This window comes from Barbus barbus (genome assembly GCF_936440315.1).
Source record: "Barbus barbus genome assembly, chromosome: 35".
NCBI classification, from domain to species: domain Eukaryota; kingdom Metazoa; phylum Chordata; class Actinopteri; order Cypriniformes; family Cyprinidae; genus Barbus; species Barbus barbus.
Genome location: NC_136763.1, coordinates 2,174,073 through 2,193,649, shown reverse-complemented (window position 1 = coordinate 2,193,649; position 19,577 = coordinate 2,174,073). Strand labels below are relative to the sequence as shown.

The window sequence follows — 19,577 nt, the reverse complement described above, 5'->3', positions numbered from 1 at the left end:
GTGAGATATACAGTAAACTCAGACAAAGTCAGAATTGCAAGATGAAAAACAGGGTTAGGATTGTTATTATTGACCAAAAATAAAAACTTACACTAAATTGAATACTATAGAAATTTTTTGTAACTTAAAATAAATGTTACAATAAAATAAAATACAATATACTTTACACACAATGCATACTTTAAACCTGCGATTCTGAATTCTGAGATAAATAGTCACAGCTATAATTTTATAATTTTTTTATTCCATGGCGAAAACAAGTTTCCATGCATTTTTCCAGGTTCAGTTATGAACAGATTCTTAAGCTTGCTTGCTTTATTTATTTAATTCTTTTTTAATTTTAATTTTTTTTCCACATAACCAAACATGTCAGGAGTATATAGTAAAAAATTATAAAAATAAATAAAAAGTGCAGAAAAGCAACTTAACAGTTGCACAGCTTGTATTGCTTTCAAGCTTATGTTTAAATTTTGTTTCAAATACTTTTTAACATCAGTCTTAAATTGTACAAACACAGGCAATATTAGTCAATCATGACCACAGTATCACCATCTATCCAGCAGAAGGCGGCAAATCAACAAATATCTACGGCTGGTTTTGGAAGAGCATCACTCCACACTATTCATTATATATAAGCTGCACAATAGGCCCATTTTGCAATATCCTACTTGAACAAAACTGGGATAAAAGTGCTTTTTTAAGCCAAAAACTGGGTTTAAAAACCATACCAGCAACTTCCTCCATTAAGGAAAGGATGAGTGCATTTTTGCAGAGTAATCAGGAATCCAGTGCATGCAATCATTTTCACCTAGTTACTACCCAAAAAACCCTAGCAACTGCCAGAGCGAATGGCATTAAAATCAGGTTTTGAAGCAGTATCTGATGCTTAATTTGGGTTTGGGTCAGTCATATAGGCATGCAGCTGCAGGTCAGTCTGTGAATCTAATGGTGAGTGGACAGAAAACAGGACATCCCCTCGGCTCACTCTGACCTTTGACCCTGTAGAGATTGGGCCTTGCTGCTTCTGATAGTGGTCAGCTCTCACTCATTGAGAGCATTCCTGCAGATAAGAGCCCTGATGCTCTTTGAACTTCTGCTGTGCAGAACAGAGTTCAATCAAACACACAGCTGTTGCAGGTAGGGCTGCTTTAACTTTATACGCTTTATATTAATGTGCATTTTATGTTTTGAGTGTGTTGACAGACGGTCAGGGAACAGAATATTCTGTGCATTATTTATAGGTTGATGACTGACACAATATCAATCAATACTAGTGAAATAACTCAACTTTGCCTCCTTAAACTGATTCTTTTTCTTGACATTAAACGTCATCCACTGACGTCAAATAAAACGTGTAATATTTATCTTTATTCTTTATTATAAACACACACACAGTATATAGGTAATCAATATTATACTTGTTACTAATAGTATAGTGTGCGTAACGTTACATAATATCATAATATTATATACTAAATATTATATATATATATATATATATATATATATATATATATATAATCATTTATGGTACTGAATATCAAATATTAAATTACATTAACTATTTTTACAATGTTAAGTAGAAAATAATACATTTAAAAATGAAAAAAATAAGCAAATTATTGAAAGATTCATTAATTATTTTAAGTAACTGTGGCTTTTTTACTTTCTGAAGAAAACATAATATGCATTATGAAACTTGTAATATTAATTATCATTATTATTATTATCATTAATTGCTTTGCTATCTAAATAATGATATTTATTTTCATCTTTATTACATGTGATTGTTAAGCTTAAAATGCTACACATTTGTTATGTTAAAAATTAAAATAAAAAATGTTAAGTAGAAACGGATAAATTAAAAAGTAAATAAAAAAATGAAAAATAATAGATGAATTAATTATTTTGAATAACTGATATTTTCATGCTTTCTCAAAACATATGCATTGTGAAAGCATAATATTTAATATTAATTATTATTTGCTGTTATAAATGATCACATTCATTTTCGTCTATGTTTTGGGCCACATAAAACCATAATATGAAAGTTGTAGCATTATTTTTATTATAAATCACTTTGCTACATAAATAATGACATTTATTTTTTGTCATTAAGCTTAAAACACTACACATTTGTGACCCTGGAGCACAAAACCAGTCATAAAGGTCCATTTTTCAAAATTGAGATTTATACATTATTTTAAAGCTGAATAAATAAGCTTTCCATTAATGTATGGTTTGTTAGGATCGGACAAGTTTTGATATATTTACGGTAGGAAATTTACAAAATATTTTCATGGAACATGATCTTTACTTAATATCCTAATGATTTTTGGCATAAAAGAAAAATGGATAATTTTGACCCATACAATGTATTTTTGGCTATTGCTACAAATATATCCCAGCGACTTAAGACTGGTTTGTGGTCCAGGGTCATATTTGTCATGTTAAAAATTAAGCAAAAAAATATTATGGGTTTATAATCGCTATTGTGGATCATTTCATCAGAGTACAGAAATCATAATATTCCACAACAGCACAGACAGAATGAAGGTTGCAATTAATACTGTTAATTTGGCATAAATGATTCATCAATATGAGTGATGATCACACCCCTTATGGGCGGGTAATGATTCTCTACTATCTGCTGTCTGACAAACAGCATTGCATCACAGGCAGCATCGTATTGATTTATTAGCTTTGCTTTACAAGTGAAACTGTGCCTTGTCCTCATTGTGATGTCTGTGGTTTTTAATGTGTTGATCTATCAGTCAATTAGTAAAACTGTTCAAGACTTCACCACAGGCTGATTCAAACATCTCATGTCTTAGTAAATAACACTTTTATTATATTTGTTTTTTTATTGTACTCTTTCTGTGGCTGTTCACTGTAACCAAACATCATTGTGGCTGGTTGGCGTTATCACACAGACAGCTAATATTTGGTTTCTTTGAGGCAGCAGGCAAAAATCTGACCTCATCGTGACAGAAATAGGCATGTACCCGTACAAAACAATCCGTAATAGTGATCTGCACTTTTAGAGAGAGCGGACACCTCAGAACTGCTGCTGGTGTTAGTGAATGAAGTTTCTCAACAGCTCTGAAAAACAGCTCAGTGAAGGTAAGAGCCGAGCGCTTCTGATCGATTGTCTTTTGTAAATGGAGGGTTAAGTAGATATTTGGCTCCTGTTTCACTAACATACTTTTGTACTGGTTGTGTCAATGTAGAACTATTCAGTCATGTCAAATCCTGCAACATGACACATCAGTACAAGAATATAAATCTGATATTTTCCCCCTAAAGCTGCTTTGAAAGAATGTGTCGTGAAAAGCACTGCACAAATAAACTTTGGGGGAAAAATGCATTAAAAAGAGCTTTTAGAACAATTGAGATTTTTTAGATTTTTTTTTATTTTCGTGACATTTTTACATGTATAAAACATATTTAATTAAATTAAATATATTTAATGTGTAAATATATATAAGTAAAAAATATACACCTTACGTTACAGTAATGGACAAAATTTGGGTTGGAAATGTGCTTCATTGTCATGAAAATAATGCCAAAATTTTAAATTATTTTTAATTCTCTTTATGCAAATATAATTTCTGTTGCTTTTGTGGTGAAATAAAACTTTGATTTGATTTATTTCTTGGTCATCTTTCATGAGTAAAAATCTATTTTTATTCTGTAAAAGGAAGGCCACAGAAATATTTTGCAGCTTTTTTATGAATAATTTACAACTTTTGTGTGGTGATAGATCATCCAGACCTGACTAATCAAGTTATTATGGCGTAAAGTAAGTGCTCTTGTATCTCATTTGCCACCAAAACATAATATTCTGTATACAGTATAAACCCATATCGCTCAACATTTCAGTCGAGTTCTTCTGTGTAGTTTGTAGTTAATCTGAGCGAGTCAAAGAGGAAATCAGTCATCACCACAGCTCTCTCAACACCAGCGGCTCCGTTTCCAGCGTTTCTGTGCTGCTTTTGGGCTGTTTATACAGTCTTCCTCTGATTTGACAATGCAGGTCAAAATAAGTCTCAAGAACTTCTCAGCAACTTCCTAAACCCAACAAACCCGCTATTAACAGACCCAGCTTGTTTTGATAGGTGTATTACTTCACGCTTTCATTGTCTTTCTACAGAATGAGTGCAAATGATGGTGTGTCAGTCATGTGTGACAGATTATTCAGGAGAAACAGTTGAGATAACGCTTTCCTATGAACCAGAATCACTGTGTTCCTGAGCAGCTGTGCCGGGAAACATGTCGCATCTCGCTGTGAGAAGTATCTGATCTGGATACGTGACTTACAGATGGAGTCAAACGAGGATCTGAGAGGCCGTTGTGGGGTGGAGGATTTTAATGATCATGTATTCAGAGGTTAAAATAGTAAAGGGCGCTCAGGACAGTGGTTTACATGCATATCTTCATGGCTTTAAAAGTTTATTACTGGCGTTTGCTAAGACAAAGATTACTGTTACTCATAGGGACTGTTTTTTTTGAGCAAACCTCTAACCTTAAACCTCTCTCTCTCTCTCTCTATATATATATCTTATCTATGTGAAACTCATAATAAATAGTAAATAATTGAAACCAGACTCAACAGAGTCTCAAATCACTTTACTGAGCTTAAACCACCACCATCATCATTATCATCCTTATCATTTATATAGTTAATCAGTGTGCATTAATTACCGTCTGAACTGCGTTATAGGCAGCATCTACTGTTGTATAATGAGTTTTATTAAAGTTCATTGCAATCAAAGAACTCCTGAGGATAAAACAATCCCATCTGGACCCCACATTACAACAGTAACTCAAACTGCTACAGTAGCTCCCTCAGTAGCCTACTAATGAACAAGAGAAAATGATGTCGTAGAATCCATCATGACTTTCCATAGACCGACTTCTATTACTTTTATACTGACCAATCAATATTTCCTGTCCCCTAACCCTAAACCTAAACCTACCCCTTACAGAAAAACTGTTTGTATTGTTATACACTGTAAAAAAAAAAAAAAGTTGAGCCAACTTAAAATTTTAAGGCAACCAGCTTCAGCAGATTGGTGAGTTTTCTCAACTTATTGTTTTAAGTTCATACAACAAAAAGTTGAGAATCTCCTACAAAAATAAAAAAGCTGGTTGCTTTAAAATTTTAAGTTGGCTCAACTTTTTTTTGTTTTTTTTTTTACAGTGAACTTTCAGATAAACATCATTTACTAATTCAATTTTTTTTTCCCCTCATGGGGACCGCAGGCCAGTCCCCAGACTTCCCACAATGTCAAAACATTTCAGGTTCCTTGTGGGAACATTTGGTCCTCACAATGTAGCATAAACAAGTACACACACACACACACACACACACACACACAGATACATATGCATGTAATATATGTACAGTGGTGTGAAAAAGTGTTGGCCCCCTTCCTGATTTTTTTAATTTTTTTGCGTGTTTGTCACACTTTAATGTTTCAGATCATCAAACAAATTTAAATATTAATCAAATATAACACAAGTAAACACAACATGCAGTTTTTAAATGAAGTTTTTTTATTATGAAGGGAAAACAAAATCCAAACCCACATGGCCCTGTGTGAAAAAGTGCTTGCCCCCTAAACCTAATAACTGGTTGGGCCACCCTTAGCAGCAACAACTGCAATCTGCGTTTGTGATAACTTGCACTGAGTCTGTTACAGCGCTGTGGAGGAGTTTTGGCCACTCATCTTGGCAGAATTGTTGTAATTCAGCCACATTGGAGGGTTTTCGAGCATGAACCGCCTTTTTAAGGTCATGCCACAGCATCTCAATAGGATTCAGGTCAGGACTTTGACTAGGCCACTCCAAAGTCTTCATTTTGTTTTTCTTCAGCCATTCAGAGGTGGATTTGCTGGTGTGTTTTGGATCATTGTCCTGCTGCAAAACCCAAGTTAGCTTCAGCTTGAGGTCACGAACAGATGGCCGTACATTGTCCTTCAGGATTTTATGGTAGACAGCTGAATTCATGTTTCCATTTATCACAGCAAGTCTTCCAGGTCCTGAAGCAGCAAAACAGCCCCAGACCATCACACTACCACCACCATATTTTACTGTTAGTATGATGTTCTTTTTCTGAAATGCTGTGTTACTTTTACGCCAGATGTAATGGGCCACACACCTTCCAAAAAGTTCAGCTGTTGTCTCGTCAGTCCACAGAGTATTTTTCCAAAAGTCTGGGGGATCATCAAGATGTTTTCTGGCAAAACTGAGACGAGCCTTTATGTTCTTTTTGCTCAGCAGCGGTTTTTGTCTTGGAACTCTGCCATGCAGGCCATTTTTGCCCAGTCTCTTTCTTATGGTGGAGTCATGAACACTGACCTTAACTGAGGCAAGTGAGGCCTGCAGTTCTTTAGATGTTGTTGTGGGGTCTTTTGTGACCTCTTAGATGAGTCGTCGCTGCGCTCTTGGGGTAATTTTGGTCGGCCGGCCACTCCTGGGAAGGTTCACCACTGTTCCATGTTTTCTCCATTTGTGGATAATGGCTCTCACTGTGGTTCGCTGGAGTCCCAAAGCTTTAGAAATGGCTCTATAACCTTTTCCAGACTGATAGATCTCAATTACTTTCTTTCTCATTTGTTCCTGAATTTCTTTGGATCTCAACATAATGTGTAGCATTTGAGGATCTTTTGGTCTGCTTCACTTTGTCAGGCAGGTCCTATTTAAGTGATTTCTTGATTGTGAACAGGTGTGGCAGTAATCAGGCCTGGGTGTGGCTAGAGAAACTGAACTCAGGTGTGATAAACCACAGTTATGATTTAACGGGGGGGGGGGGGGCAAACGCTTTTTCACACGGGGCCATGTGGGTTTGGATTTTGTTTTCCCTTCATAAAAAAAACCCTTCATTTAAAAACTGCATGTTGTGTTTACTTGTGTTATCTTTGATTAATATTTAAATTTGTTTGATGATCTGAAAGATTAAAGTGTGACAAACATGCAATAAAATAAAAAAATCAGGAAGGGGGCCAACACTTTTTCACACCACTGTATATGTATATGTGTGTGTGTGTGTGTGTGTGTGTGTGTGTGTACCTGGTATTCATCACGTCCTGGGGACCAAATGTCCCCACAAGGATAGTAATACCAGTAAATCTTAATCTTGTGGGGACATTTTTTGGTCCCCATGAGGAAACAAGCTTATAAATCATACAGCATAAAGTTTTTTGAAAATCTAAAAATGCAGCATGTTTCCTGTGAGGGCTAAGTTTAGGTGTAGGGTTGGTGTAGGGCAATAGCACATACAGATTGTACAGTATACACCATTACGCCTATGGGATGTCCCCATAAAACATGGAAACCCAACGTGTGTGTGTGTGTGTGTATGTATGTATGTATGTATGTATGTATGTATATATATTATATATTATTAATTATAAATAAATAAATATAGATTTTTACACATATACAGAATATAGATTTTTTTTTCTTTCTTTCTTTTTTAGATCTTTTTACACCTCTCATCCATGATTTGAGAGAAAAAACTAAATCTATTACTATTATAGCCAATTGTTATATTCGGTGAATATTATGGTATGCCATTACAGCTAATTAAATAATAAATCTTGAAATAATAATAATAATAATAACTATTAATACATTATCTTAATAAAAATTGATAATGTTGATAATATTGATCCAGTTATTAGTAGTAATATTTCTAATAATTAATAAGGATTAATCAAAACATCAGAATAAAAACAAAAAATACTACTATTGTTATTATTTTTTTTAAATATATGAATTAAAAATAAAATATCAGATTTAAATAATAATATTATGGTATTTTTCTAACATAATATACCTCTCAATCTATGTTTTTTTTTTTTTTAACAACAATACATTACTATTAAAGTGTTATATTCAACAAATATTGTTATATTTCATGAACATTATGTTAATATGTATACATTATCTATCTCTGGATGCACTGAAACCCGCTCATAGGCAGTGTTTTCTGCAGAGTGTGTCTGACTCTGCTTGCTGTGATTTACTTGTTTTCCATGGATCATTTTGGCAAGTTGTATTTCTTATCTGCAGAAATTTCTGTGGGGATATCACTGGATGGTTTCCATCATACATAACTTATGCGATATATGCCGCTGGCCAAAAAGCACTGTCCTTTTCACCTGCTTATATCAGCGGTGCAGGCCGTATCTCAGGTCAGACGGCCGGCTGTGGAGAGGAGTGTGCGCTGGGAAGTGTCTGTCTCTGGGATGAGGATGGTGTTTGCTGGTACAGCAGAACAGTTGATGTGTGTGTGTGAGTGGAAACACACGTGGGCTGAGAAATGAACATGTTTCATACAGAGACCTCAGCAGTGTTGGGGGTAATGCATTACAAGTAACACGAGTTACATAATAATATTACTTTTTTCAAGTAACTAGTAAAGTAACGCATTACTTTTTAATTTACAAGAAAATAAAGTAAATTTTTCCCCATTTATTGACTGACAGTGCGCTGTGAGCATGCTGTTACTATAGATCTAAATGTGAATGTGTGCATTAATTCATCCCACTCGCAAAAAAACAGATTTAGCATTCATCAAAATGAATTAAAACAGTGAAATGCAAACTCAGAATATGACGCAAACCTGCAATAATTAAATATGTTAAATAACACAAATGTACCTAATCCCATTTTATTAACCGATGTCTTTGCTGCTGACCTTTGATGATCCAGTTCATCATCAACCATACTAATAAGCAAAAATCACTTTAGATAAACTAACAATTGTGCTTCATTGTTTTTTTATCGCTGAAGAGTGTTGAACCTTCTTCTCCTGCGTTCTACTGTACAGACGTGAATTTACTCTTCCTTCAGCCTGAGGTTTATTCATTACTCTTTTTGGCGTGAAAGGGCTTTTATATTTGCTATAATTAGAACTTCTGGTATTAAAAACAATCAAGCCCTGCTCATATTTAAAAAGTAACGCAAAAGTAACGTAACGCATTACTTTCCATAAAAAGTAGCTAAGTAACGTAATTAGTTACTTTTTAGGGACTAACACAATATTGTAATGCATTACTTTTAAAAGTAACTTTTTCCCCAACACTGGACCTCAGCTGAACTTCATCACTCATGACCTGTGGATAAAAGGCCCACTTCCTATGTCTGCAGTGTCTTGTGATCAGTTTTGTGTGCTTCAGCATTTTTAAAATGCATAGATTTCATTCCCGAGGCCTAGTATATACAGTAATTGGGTTCAAATGCTTCAACAGTGCAGTGCAACAATGTTCATAACCAAGGTCTGCATGCTTAAATTTAATTTCACAATATAAAATACAAAACTAAAACACTTTAATAATCTCATTATATTATTACAAAAATATTTGTTTCTATTTTGTTTATTTTTTAATTAAAATAACATAATATAACATAATAACATAAATATTAATTAAGAGATAAATGTTAAAAGAGAAAAACATTTCTTCATTTTTAAATAAATTGTGAATTGTACAATAAATATTATATCAATGACAAAATTTTTAATATTTATATTAATATATTTACATGATATAACACATAATTATAACGTTAATTATCAATCAATATATGATATTAATATAAATATTAAATAAAATGTTTCTTAATTTAATAATAAAGTAATTAATAGTGTGTGTGTGTGTGTGTGTGTACATATATATCTATATATATATATATATGTGTGTGTGTCATTGATCAGAAAATATAAAAAAATAACTTTATTCACTTTTTATTTCTTCTGACCATTGTCTGTGCGTCATTGTTGAGAATTTCTCCACTGAATTCCAGTGGTTTGTGTTGTTTTGCAGACGTGTCAGTTGTGTTTTCTGTGTGTTTGGGTGTTGGTGGTGCAGAGACGCAGATAAGCAGGATTATCAGTGAAAAAACCTGCAGCCCCTCATTGCATATGCATGAGGTGGGCGTGGCCATATAAGCTCAGGGCGGGGCCACTCATATAGGGCTCTATTAGGGTCTCCTGCAGCTGTTTAAAGCAGAACTACATTAGTGCTCTTAGTGTTCAACGAGTACTGCATTTGAGAGTCAGTAAGTATTTCACTTCACTTTATTATTATTAATATTATTATTATTTGTCGTGATTGTGAAGCTCATGTCTCATTTGGTTACTGTGGATTTAAAATTATGAAATGCTAAGAAAGTTTGCTTTACAATATTGCATGATCTATGGTTTGAATTCATTTTCTAGTTTTTATTATTTTATGTAATTATAACTGATTCTTGTACTTACAGTATATCAGTACATTTCAGAGGTTTCAACTGTTTCAGTTAACATATATAGGCAATTACGTTTTACACTAAAGAAAATGAAGCCTATTTTAATGATTTATTTATTTGTTTGTTTGTTTCCATGTTTAGTTTAGATTTAAACTTAATAATAATAACAAACTTAGTAATATTTAATAATAACTTATAGTTTATATGTATATTTTAGATTTAAACTTAGAAATAACTTTGTTTAATTCTTGCATTATATATATTTATTCATTTTTGGTTTCTGTTTGGTTTCATTTGATGTAATTATAAAAAATATGCATGTTTTTAATACTAGGCTATATTATACAAAACTTTTTCATAATACATATTAATGTTATTTAATTTTTTCATGTATAATTTAGATTTAGACTTAGAAATAACTGTTTGTATTCTTGCATTATATATGGCAATACTTTTTGTAATTAAATTATGATTCCTGTATCTACAGTACATTAAAAATTTGATATAGTTTGATGTTGCTTAACTGGATTTAAACTCTTTTATTTCCACTAAATCCTTTCTCTTCTTTTCTGGTTTCTTCACTTGTTTTTTATGTATGTATTTATGTACATATTTATTTATTTTTGTTGACTATTTTTCCCATCATGTGTCTGAACAAGTTTGTGTTGCTTCCAGGTGCTTGAACATTAAAATCACGGCTCATTACAGAGAATATCACAGACATGGACCCTCAGGTGCCCAAAGACAAGTGAGTTGAACATTAGTTAAAGGCTTGAATATCTCGCTCTTCAATCAGCCGCTCAGACTCAGATAGATAACAAGAGCACAGTGGGTTCTGCTGCTGTAAAGCAAGACCAAATGCTGAATCTATGTCTTTATCTAGAGTCTCAGCAGATGTGCAGAGGCACGTCTCTGAGCCAATTCACGCTCCTAAAAACTAAAAACAAAGGCTAATATCACAATTTACTGGGTATTCCAGTTTTTTAGAGAGCTATCTTTGTTCTGGTGCATCAAGAACAAAGGAAGTCGTGGCCTAATGGTCAGAGAGTCGTGGACTCGTAATCCAAAGGTTGTGGGTTCGAGTCTCGGCTGGCAGGGATTGTAGGTGGGGGGAGTGAATGTCCAGCGCTCTCTCCACCCTCAATACCACGACTGAGGTGCCCTTGTGCAAGGCACCGAACCCCCAACTGCTCCGGGTGTGTGTTCACGGTGTGTGTGTGTTCACTGCTGTGTGTGTGTGTTCACTGCTGTGTGTGTGCACGTTGGATGGGTTAAATGCAGAGCACGAATTCCGAGTATGGGTCACTATACTTGGCCGTATGTCACTTCACTTCAACGAACTCAGAAACCTGATGTGAAGATGTCAGTCGCTTCAACAGCAGTCAAACATTCCTCTTTTCGTGACAGATATAATGGCGTTTGGTGGATTTTCTTCATGTTGGGGTTGGGAACGCTGCTTCCGTGGAATTTCTTCATGACAGCCACTGTGGTAAGCACTTTACGACTTGCGTCAAATATTTTGTGTGAAATCAGACATCTCAGTTGGTTTTTGCCATAGAAATGCAGACCAGAAATGCTGACAAAGTGTTCCAAAACTGCAAAAGCAACAATTACATTCTCAAAAAAACAGACGGTTTGCACCTCAAGTCTTTTTTCATCTGTTTATCTCACAGTATTTCACCAGTCGTCTTGCACATCCTTTAAGTGAAGCGAATATTCCAGTCAACCTGACTGAAGAAGATACGCAGAGCGTCTTACAGTCCAAGTTTAATAATGTGATGACATTGTGTGCGATGGTTCCTCTGCTGGTCTTCACCTGCCTCAACTCAGTGCTTCACCAGAGGTCAGACACATTAACACACACTGCAGAGGTTCAGCTAACTTAACTAATGCATAATAAAGTGAAGCCTGTTTTAGGACAGTTTTTTTTTACTTATTTATTTGAATAATTATATTTATTTGAATACATGTATACATTTATTTATTTGAATAATTTTTATTTACTTATAATTTTTATTGAATTATTTAAAAATGTTTTTATTGACGTAAATATTTTTAATAAATATTTATTTAAATATTTATGTTTATTGATTTAGCTAGATCACAATAAATAAACAAAACTATTTATTTAAATTAAATAAATAAATATATTTAAATAGATATTTGCATTTATTTCATTAAGCATTTTATTTTTTTCTGTAAATAAGTACTTTTATTGATTAAATATAATTTATTTTAATTTATATTTCTATTTATTTAACTGGATAATACATTTTTTTTTAAAAATAAATATTTTTATTTTTGAGCATATACAGTATATTTTACTTATTTATAAAGAAGTATTATATTACTACTGTTTTTAATGTATTTATTCACAAATTTATTTTGCACATGGACATTATTTTAATGGCAATTAAACACAATTTACCTCCAAATTAATAAAATAAAATAAAATAAAATAAAATAAAATAAAATAAAATAAAATAAAATAAAATAAAATAAAATAAAATAAAATAAAATAAAATAAAATAAAATAAAAAAATAAATACTTGGTTTTCTTTAAGGAAAATATAAATTCTTATTCTTTTCTTTTGGATTTTGGGGTAAATTATGAGGCAAACCTGTTTTTGATCATTTTCGGGACTGTGATTGAATCTGCAGAATCTCTCAGAAGATCCGGATCGCAGGGAGTCTGGCAGCTATTCTGGTGGTGTTTCTGCTCACTGCCATCCTGGTGAAAGTAGATTTGGAGCCGCTGCCGTTCTTCATTATCACCATGATCAAAATTATCTGCATTAACTGTGAGAAGCTACAACAAATGCATTACAACTTACAGAAGCAGAACGGGTTGTGAATGTGATTTGATGTGATGTATTTGTGCTGATTCCAGCGTTCGGAGCGGTTCTTCAGGGAAGTCTGTTTGGGATGGCTGGACTCCTGCCAGCGTCCTACACGACACCCATCATGAGCGGACAGGGACTCGCAGGAACCTTCGCTGCTTTTTCCATGATCTGTGCCATTGCCAGTGAGTCTGCAACTACAACACAATTACAGTACCACAAATCACTCCAGCTCAGAGTCATCACACTAATGCAGCTATAATGGAAATCCATGCAAAAAATCCTCAAATCACACTTTTTAAATTGAAGAATAAATATAAACACTTAAAATAAAAACTTCACTTTTCCTAGGGTAATCATTTATATATTCATAAAGGCAATATATATATATATATATACACACTTCTGTGTAAATGTGTTTTCAGCAATAAAAAATTATTTTATTTAAAGAGTTAAAATATAAATTAAATATATTAACATTTCATCATCTATTTACTCTAAATCCTTGAGTGTTAAAAAAAGTGAAAAAATATTGTCTAACTTACAATTAATTAATATATAATTATAATTATTTGTATTAAATAAATCATATTTTTTTAAATGAATGGAATTCATTTTTGAAATAAATATTTTTATATTTTAACCTTTATTTACTGTAAATCCTACAGTGTTACAAAAATTAAAAGTGGAAGATGTTGTTTATATTTATGGTGTTATATTGCTGAAACAACAATTACAATAGGTCAATACTAATATATATATATATATATATATATATATATATATATATATATATATATATATATATATATATATACTACCTCATTGTAAGTCATGCTCATATAAAGCTCATTTTCTCAGGTGGTTCTGCTTTGCAAGACAGTGCATTTGGATACTTCATCACAGCGTGTGTCGTTATTTCCCTTGCAATCGCATCGTATGCTCTTCTTCCTAGACTGGTAAGATCTGAGCAGCTGGAAAAAACTGAAGACGTTGATTTAAAGCTTTAAACATGTACAGTCTAATTGCTGTTTTTTTGTCTTTTTTATATAGGAGTTTTTTCAGTACTATCAGAAGAGTCAGCAGAGCAAACCAGCTGAGGATGAGGAGAACAAGATGGATCTGCTGGAGAAAGGTGACGTCTTGAAAAGTCAAATCAAAACCAGGCTGAATATCAATAAAAACCCTGTTTTAAAGTTGTGCTGTCTGTAGATGAGCAGCAGAAGAGCGCTGGAGACGATGATAAACAAACACCATCCATACTGGCCATCTTTAAGAAGGTAAACACACATCGAAATCAACAGCTGCATAGCAACAACATTCAGAGCTCCTTAGCAACTGCACAATAACAGTTACAAACACCTCGGCAATTGCATAGCAACAACACCCCAAACACCTTGGCAACTGCATAGCAACAACACTTACAAACACCTTAGCAACTGCATAGTAACAACACCCAGAACACCTTGGCAACTCCATAGCAACAACATCCAGATCACCAGGGGTACATTCATATAATTAATTAATTCATAAATTTATTTGTATAATTCCCTCAGGACTCGTTTAAAACCTCCCAGCTTTTCCGCCTTAGTTTCACTCAAAACAAAACTACTCTGCTGCTGTGTTTCTTAAAACTGCGCTTTATGCCGGACACTATTTATTTATTGTGAGTTGTTCAAATCGCGGTAATCGAATACGGTTTTGATTATAATTAATTTTATCATGATTTATCGTTAATCGTTACATCCCTACCCAGAATTGCATTGCAACAACACATACAAACACCTTAGCAACCACACAGCAACAACACCCAGAATGCCTTAGCAACTGCATAGCAACAACACTTACAAACACCTTGGCAACAGCACCCAGAGCATCTTGGAAACTGCATAGCAACACCCTAGCAACCGTCCACAACCATTCTCAGGATTGTGTCGGTGAGTTTTGCGGTGAAAGTGTGTTTTCTTGTATTTCTCTCATCAGATCTGGGTTATGGCGCTCTCTGTGTGTTTCGCCTTCACCATCACCATCGGCACGTTTCCTGCCGTCACTGTGGACGTTAAATCTACTATCGCTGATGGTGGAAAGTGGGGTGAGAGTGCAATGAGTCTGACTCTTTACTATTCACAGTCTGATAATGAGTCTGATTATTATGGAAGCTTATTTTTGGAATAAAATAAAAAGAGGTGATTGTAACTTTGTATCCCACGAATCTGTATTATATAATAAATATTATACATTTTTATAATTCTGACTTTTTTTTTTTCCAATTCAATTCAAGTTAACACCTCGCAATTCTGACTGGAATTCTGAGAAAAAAAACCTGAATTGTGAGAAAAATTCGCAATGACCTTTTTATATTTGCCAACACCCCCCCCCCCCCCCCCCCCCTCACAATTCTGACTTTTTTATATTTTATGAATGAATAGTGAGATAAAAATTTGTTTTGTAAGAACTATTTTTTTTAAGTTTTTCTTGCAATTCTGAGTTTATATCTTATATCTTGGATAAACTCAGAATCGCGAATTTTTTTGCAGAATTGTGAGTTTATATTTTGCAGTTTTGAGAGAAAAAAAGTCAGAATTGTGAGAAAAAAGAATGCCACTGAATTGTGGCATAAAAAGTTGCAATTGCTTTATGTATTTAATTATTTCATTCCATGGCAGGAATATACTTTCATAAATAACAGACAACAGGGAAAAACAATGCTGAATGCTAATAACCACAGTGTGGTGAATTATTTGCGTAAACATGAAATCAATGAAATCTAAAATATATTTAGGACATAATTCATCTGCTGCCGTTTATGCATTTGCAAACTGTGAAGTTCATTATAATATTAAAACATTTTAATTTCTGAAATATAATAAAGCTCCTGTAAATAATGACTTAATTCTCTCTCTTTAGAGCAGTATTTCATCCCAGTGTCTTGTTTCCTGTTATTTAACGTGTTTGATTGGCTTGGTCGCAGTCTGACTGCAGTCTGTATGTGGGTAAGAAACATTATTCATTTTCAACCCCACTTCTATTGTTTTTAAACTGTAAAATCTTATTTTTATTAAACATTTTAATTGCAAAGTGTTTAATCACATTTTTTTTTTTAGTATAAATGACTCCTGTTTTCATTGCGAAGTGTTTATGCATCTTGCAGCATTTTTAGTATAAAGTATACACATATACATATTTTAGTATACACTTGATCTCATATCTCATAAGTGTTCAAACACTTGTTAAGGTCACCGTATATTCATATTGCTGCAGGTGGATCTTCCTCTAGGGTGGATCATACAAGTATTATTTTGTGTGTCTGTTTTGTGTTTATACATGGATCTCTCAGAACAATAAATCACACAAACATTCACAAAATATATGAGTCTCAGAATCAGCGGGAGGATTTATATGCAGATGACTGGATGGATATTAGTTACTTTGAGCAATGAAATTCAGTGCAGCTGTTTAATGCAAAACACAAATGCATTCAGCAGAATAGTTTATGCATGTTTTGTTTTATCATTTTCACTTTCCCTCTGTCTTTGTCTCTCAGCCTGGTAAAGACAGTAAGCTGCTGCCGGGTCTGTTAGTGGCTCGTGTGATTTTCGTCCCTCTCTTCATGCTTTGTAACGTCCAGCCTCGCTACAATCTGCCAGTCTACTTCTCACACGACGGCTGGTTCATCGCCTTCATGATCCTCTTTGCCTTCTCTAATGGATATCTGGCCAGTCTGTGCATGTGCTTCGGACCCAAGTGAGTAAAATACTGACAGAATCTTATCTATATTAATTGGACACATCAGGGTTATTATCATTAATTAAATGTGAAACCTTGAAAAAACATGTTCCATGATCTTTGGGCCCCTGGTTGAGAAGCACTATGTTAAACACATAATCAATTATAACTCAATCACCTCTGAGCACATGTCTGTTGAATTCTTGTCGACAGGAAGGTGGATGCGAGCGAGGCGGAGACAGCTGGAGCGATCATGGCCTTCTTCCTGTCTCTCGGTCTGGCTCTCGGGGCGTCTCTGTCGTTTCTGTTTCGAGTGCTTGTCTGAAGTCTCGGTGGACACACACCCAGCGCTCTGGACAGAGATGAGACTGAATGAGCCAGCCAGTCATATGAAGGTCCGGAGCGGCCCTCCATACAGGACAAACTCAAAACCTCAGAGTCACTTCAACATCAAGACCTGATCCTGAGCCGAAAGTACACAGATTCACTGATGCTGGATGCTTTAAGCCTTCAATATTATATTGCTCTTAATGTAAAGGAATTAAAGCCTGCACTATACTGTTCAAAAGTTTGGGGTCAGTAAGATTTAGTTTTTTAAAAGAATTTAATACTTTTGTTCAGCAACGGTGCATTACATTTTCAAAAGAGACAAACTCATTTATATTGATATGAAAGATTTCTATTTCAAATAAATGCTGTTCTTTCAAACTTTCTATTCATCAAAGAACCCTGAAAAATTAAATGCATCACGGTTTTCATAAAAATATTGGCCAGCACAACTGTTTTGAGCAGTAAATCAGTATATTAGAATGATTTCTGAAGATCATGTGACACTGAAGACTGGAGTAATGATGCTGAAAATACAGCTGCGCATCACAGAAATAAATTACATTTGAACAATTATTCACATAGAAAACAGCTATTTTAAATTGTAATATTTAACTGTTTACAGTATATTGATCAAATAAATGCAGCCTTGCTGAGCAGAAGTGACTTCTTTCAAAAACATTAAAAAATCTTCCTGTCCCAAAGAGTTTGAACGGTAGTGTATAAGTTGTACAACCAATATTATTGTTGAAGAAATGCTTGTTTTAACATATTTTGAATTATTAGTTCAAGTATTAGTTTTTGCATGTGAACTAATTCTTCAAATGAATTGTGAATTTTTCATTTTTTTATAGCTTCCTTAAAGATATATTTTCACACGAGCACAAAAACAGCATGTTATTTGTATAATATCCAAACCCCTTTAGTTTTATAGAAGTTTATATAAAGTAAATATTGTATCTTTTTTAATAACCAGATGGACACCAATAGCGCTTTATATGAAGGTAATGTGCATTATGATGTTATAGTTAGCTTATAAAAACATCAATGTCAACAAACAAACCCACTCTACCTCGTACCATATTGAACAACTTTTTTGCTAAACACTACACTACAAGACACCAAAATATTATATGCTTTGTTATTAATAAAATAGTTTGTTTCTGCATTGATCTTATACTTATGTTTGTTTTGGTTGCAACAAATCCCTTAAATTAAGAAGACTGTTATAATGAAAAACAAATGAAGTTTTTCTTTACTTGAGGTATTTGTTGCAACCATCTACTGACCTCCAAATTGCACAATATTATATCATACAGGTTTAAATATCAAAAGTACTTCATCAGATCAAACACAGAATGGCCATTTCATATTGAAGTTTGTTGTTTTGAAAACTATTAATTTGAAATATATGTGAAGGCCTGTTACTTATCACTTCATTTGTTATAAAACTTCACATGATGTTCATTTAAGTGACCAACTATTTGTTACGTGCAAGATTTTCTGGAAATTTGACTAGTTTTATCGCACTGATCAGGGGTAACGTGTAATTAACTGGTTTATTCAAGTCAAAATTAATATTTATCACTTTATCAAGTGAAATACATCAATTTATTTCAAAAAGGAACTTGTATGGGTTAAATAAGGCTCTTTGAGGTAACGTTTGCAGATTAACAGATCATTGCAGATCATTGTCAAAACTACTAATGGAAAAGTTGTATATTAATATTACACTCACCTAAAGGATTATTAGGAACACCTGTTCAATTTCTCATTAATGCAATTATCTAATCAACCAATCACATGGCAGTTGCTTCAATGCATTTAGGGGTGTGGTCCTGGTCAAGACAATCTCCTGAACTCCAAACTGAATGTCAGAATGGGAAAGAAAGGTGATTTAAGCAATTTTGAGCGTGGCATGGTTGTTGGTGCCAGACGGGCCGGTCTGAGTATTTCACAATCTGCTCAGTTACTGAGATTTTCCCGCACAACCATTTCTAGGGTTTACAAAGAATGGTGTGAAAAGGGAAAAACATCCAGTATGCGGCAGTCCTGTGGGCAAAAATGCCTTGTTGATGCTGAGGTCAGAGGAAAATGGGCCGACTGATTCAAGCTGATAGAAGAGCAACTTTGACTGAAATAACCACTCGTTACAACCGAGGTATGCGGCAAAGCATTTGTGAAGCCACAACACGCACAACCTTGAGGCGGATGGGCCACAACAGCAGAAGACCCCACCGGGTACCACTCATCTCCACTACAAATAGGAAAAAGAGGCTACAATTTGCACGAGCTCACCAAAATTGGACGGTTGAAGACTGGAAAAATGTTGCCTGGTCTTATGAGTCTCGATTTCTGTTGAGACATTCAGATGGTAGAGTCAGAATTTGGCGTAAACAGAATGAGAACATGGATCCATCATGCCTT

At 34.0% G+C, this 19,577-nt stretch overlaps 1 protein-coding gene across 3 annotated transcripts; it reads left to right on the top strand.

The window, feature by feature from the left end:
• The first annotated feature begins 1,079 nt into the window (after positions 1–1,079).
• On the top strand, positions 1,080–18,904 carry LOC306855271 (equilibrative nucleoside transporter 1-like). Of its 3 annotated transcripts, none has more exons than XM_079393836.1 (13): positions 1,080–1,137; positions 10,933–11,005; positions 11,665–11,746; positions 11,931–12,100; positions 12,919–13,058; positions 13,148–13,282; positions 13,959–14,056; positions 14,151–14,232; positions 14,310–14,377; positions 15,081–15,189; positions 16,005–16,090; positions 16,642–16,841; positions 17,037–18,320. In XM_079393836.1, the coding sequence occupies exons 2-13, from the start codon at positions 10,980–10,982 to the stop codon at positions 17,146–17,148; spliced, it is 1,308 nt and encodes a 435-aa protein (XP_079249962.1). In that variant the 5' UTR covers positions 1,080–1,137; positions 10,933–10,979; the 3' UTR covers positions 17,149–18,320. The 3 variants fall into 3 exon arrangements, with proteins under 3 accessions (XP_079249962.1, XP_079249961.1, XP_079249960.1); XM_079393835.1 differs by lacking the exon at positions 1,080–1,137 and adding an exon at positions 3,011–3,123; XM_079393834.1 differs by lacking the exon at positions 1,080–1,137 and adding an exon at positions 9,994–10,068 and having other exon boundaries at positions 17,037–18,904.
• The last annotated feature ends 673 nt before the right edge of the window (positions 18,905–19,577 follow it).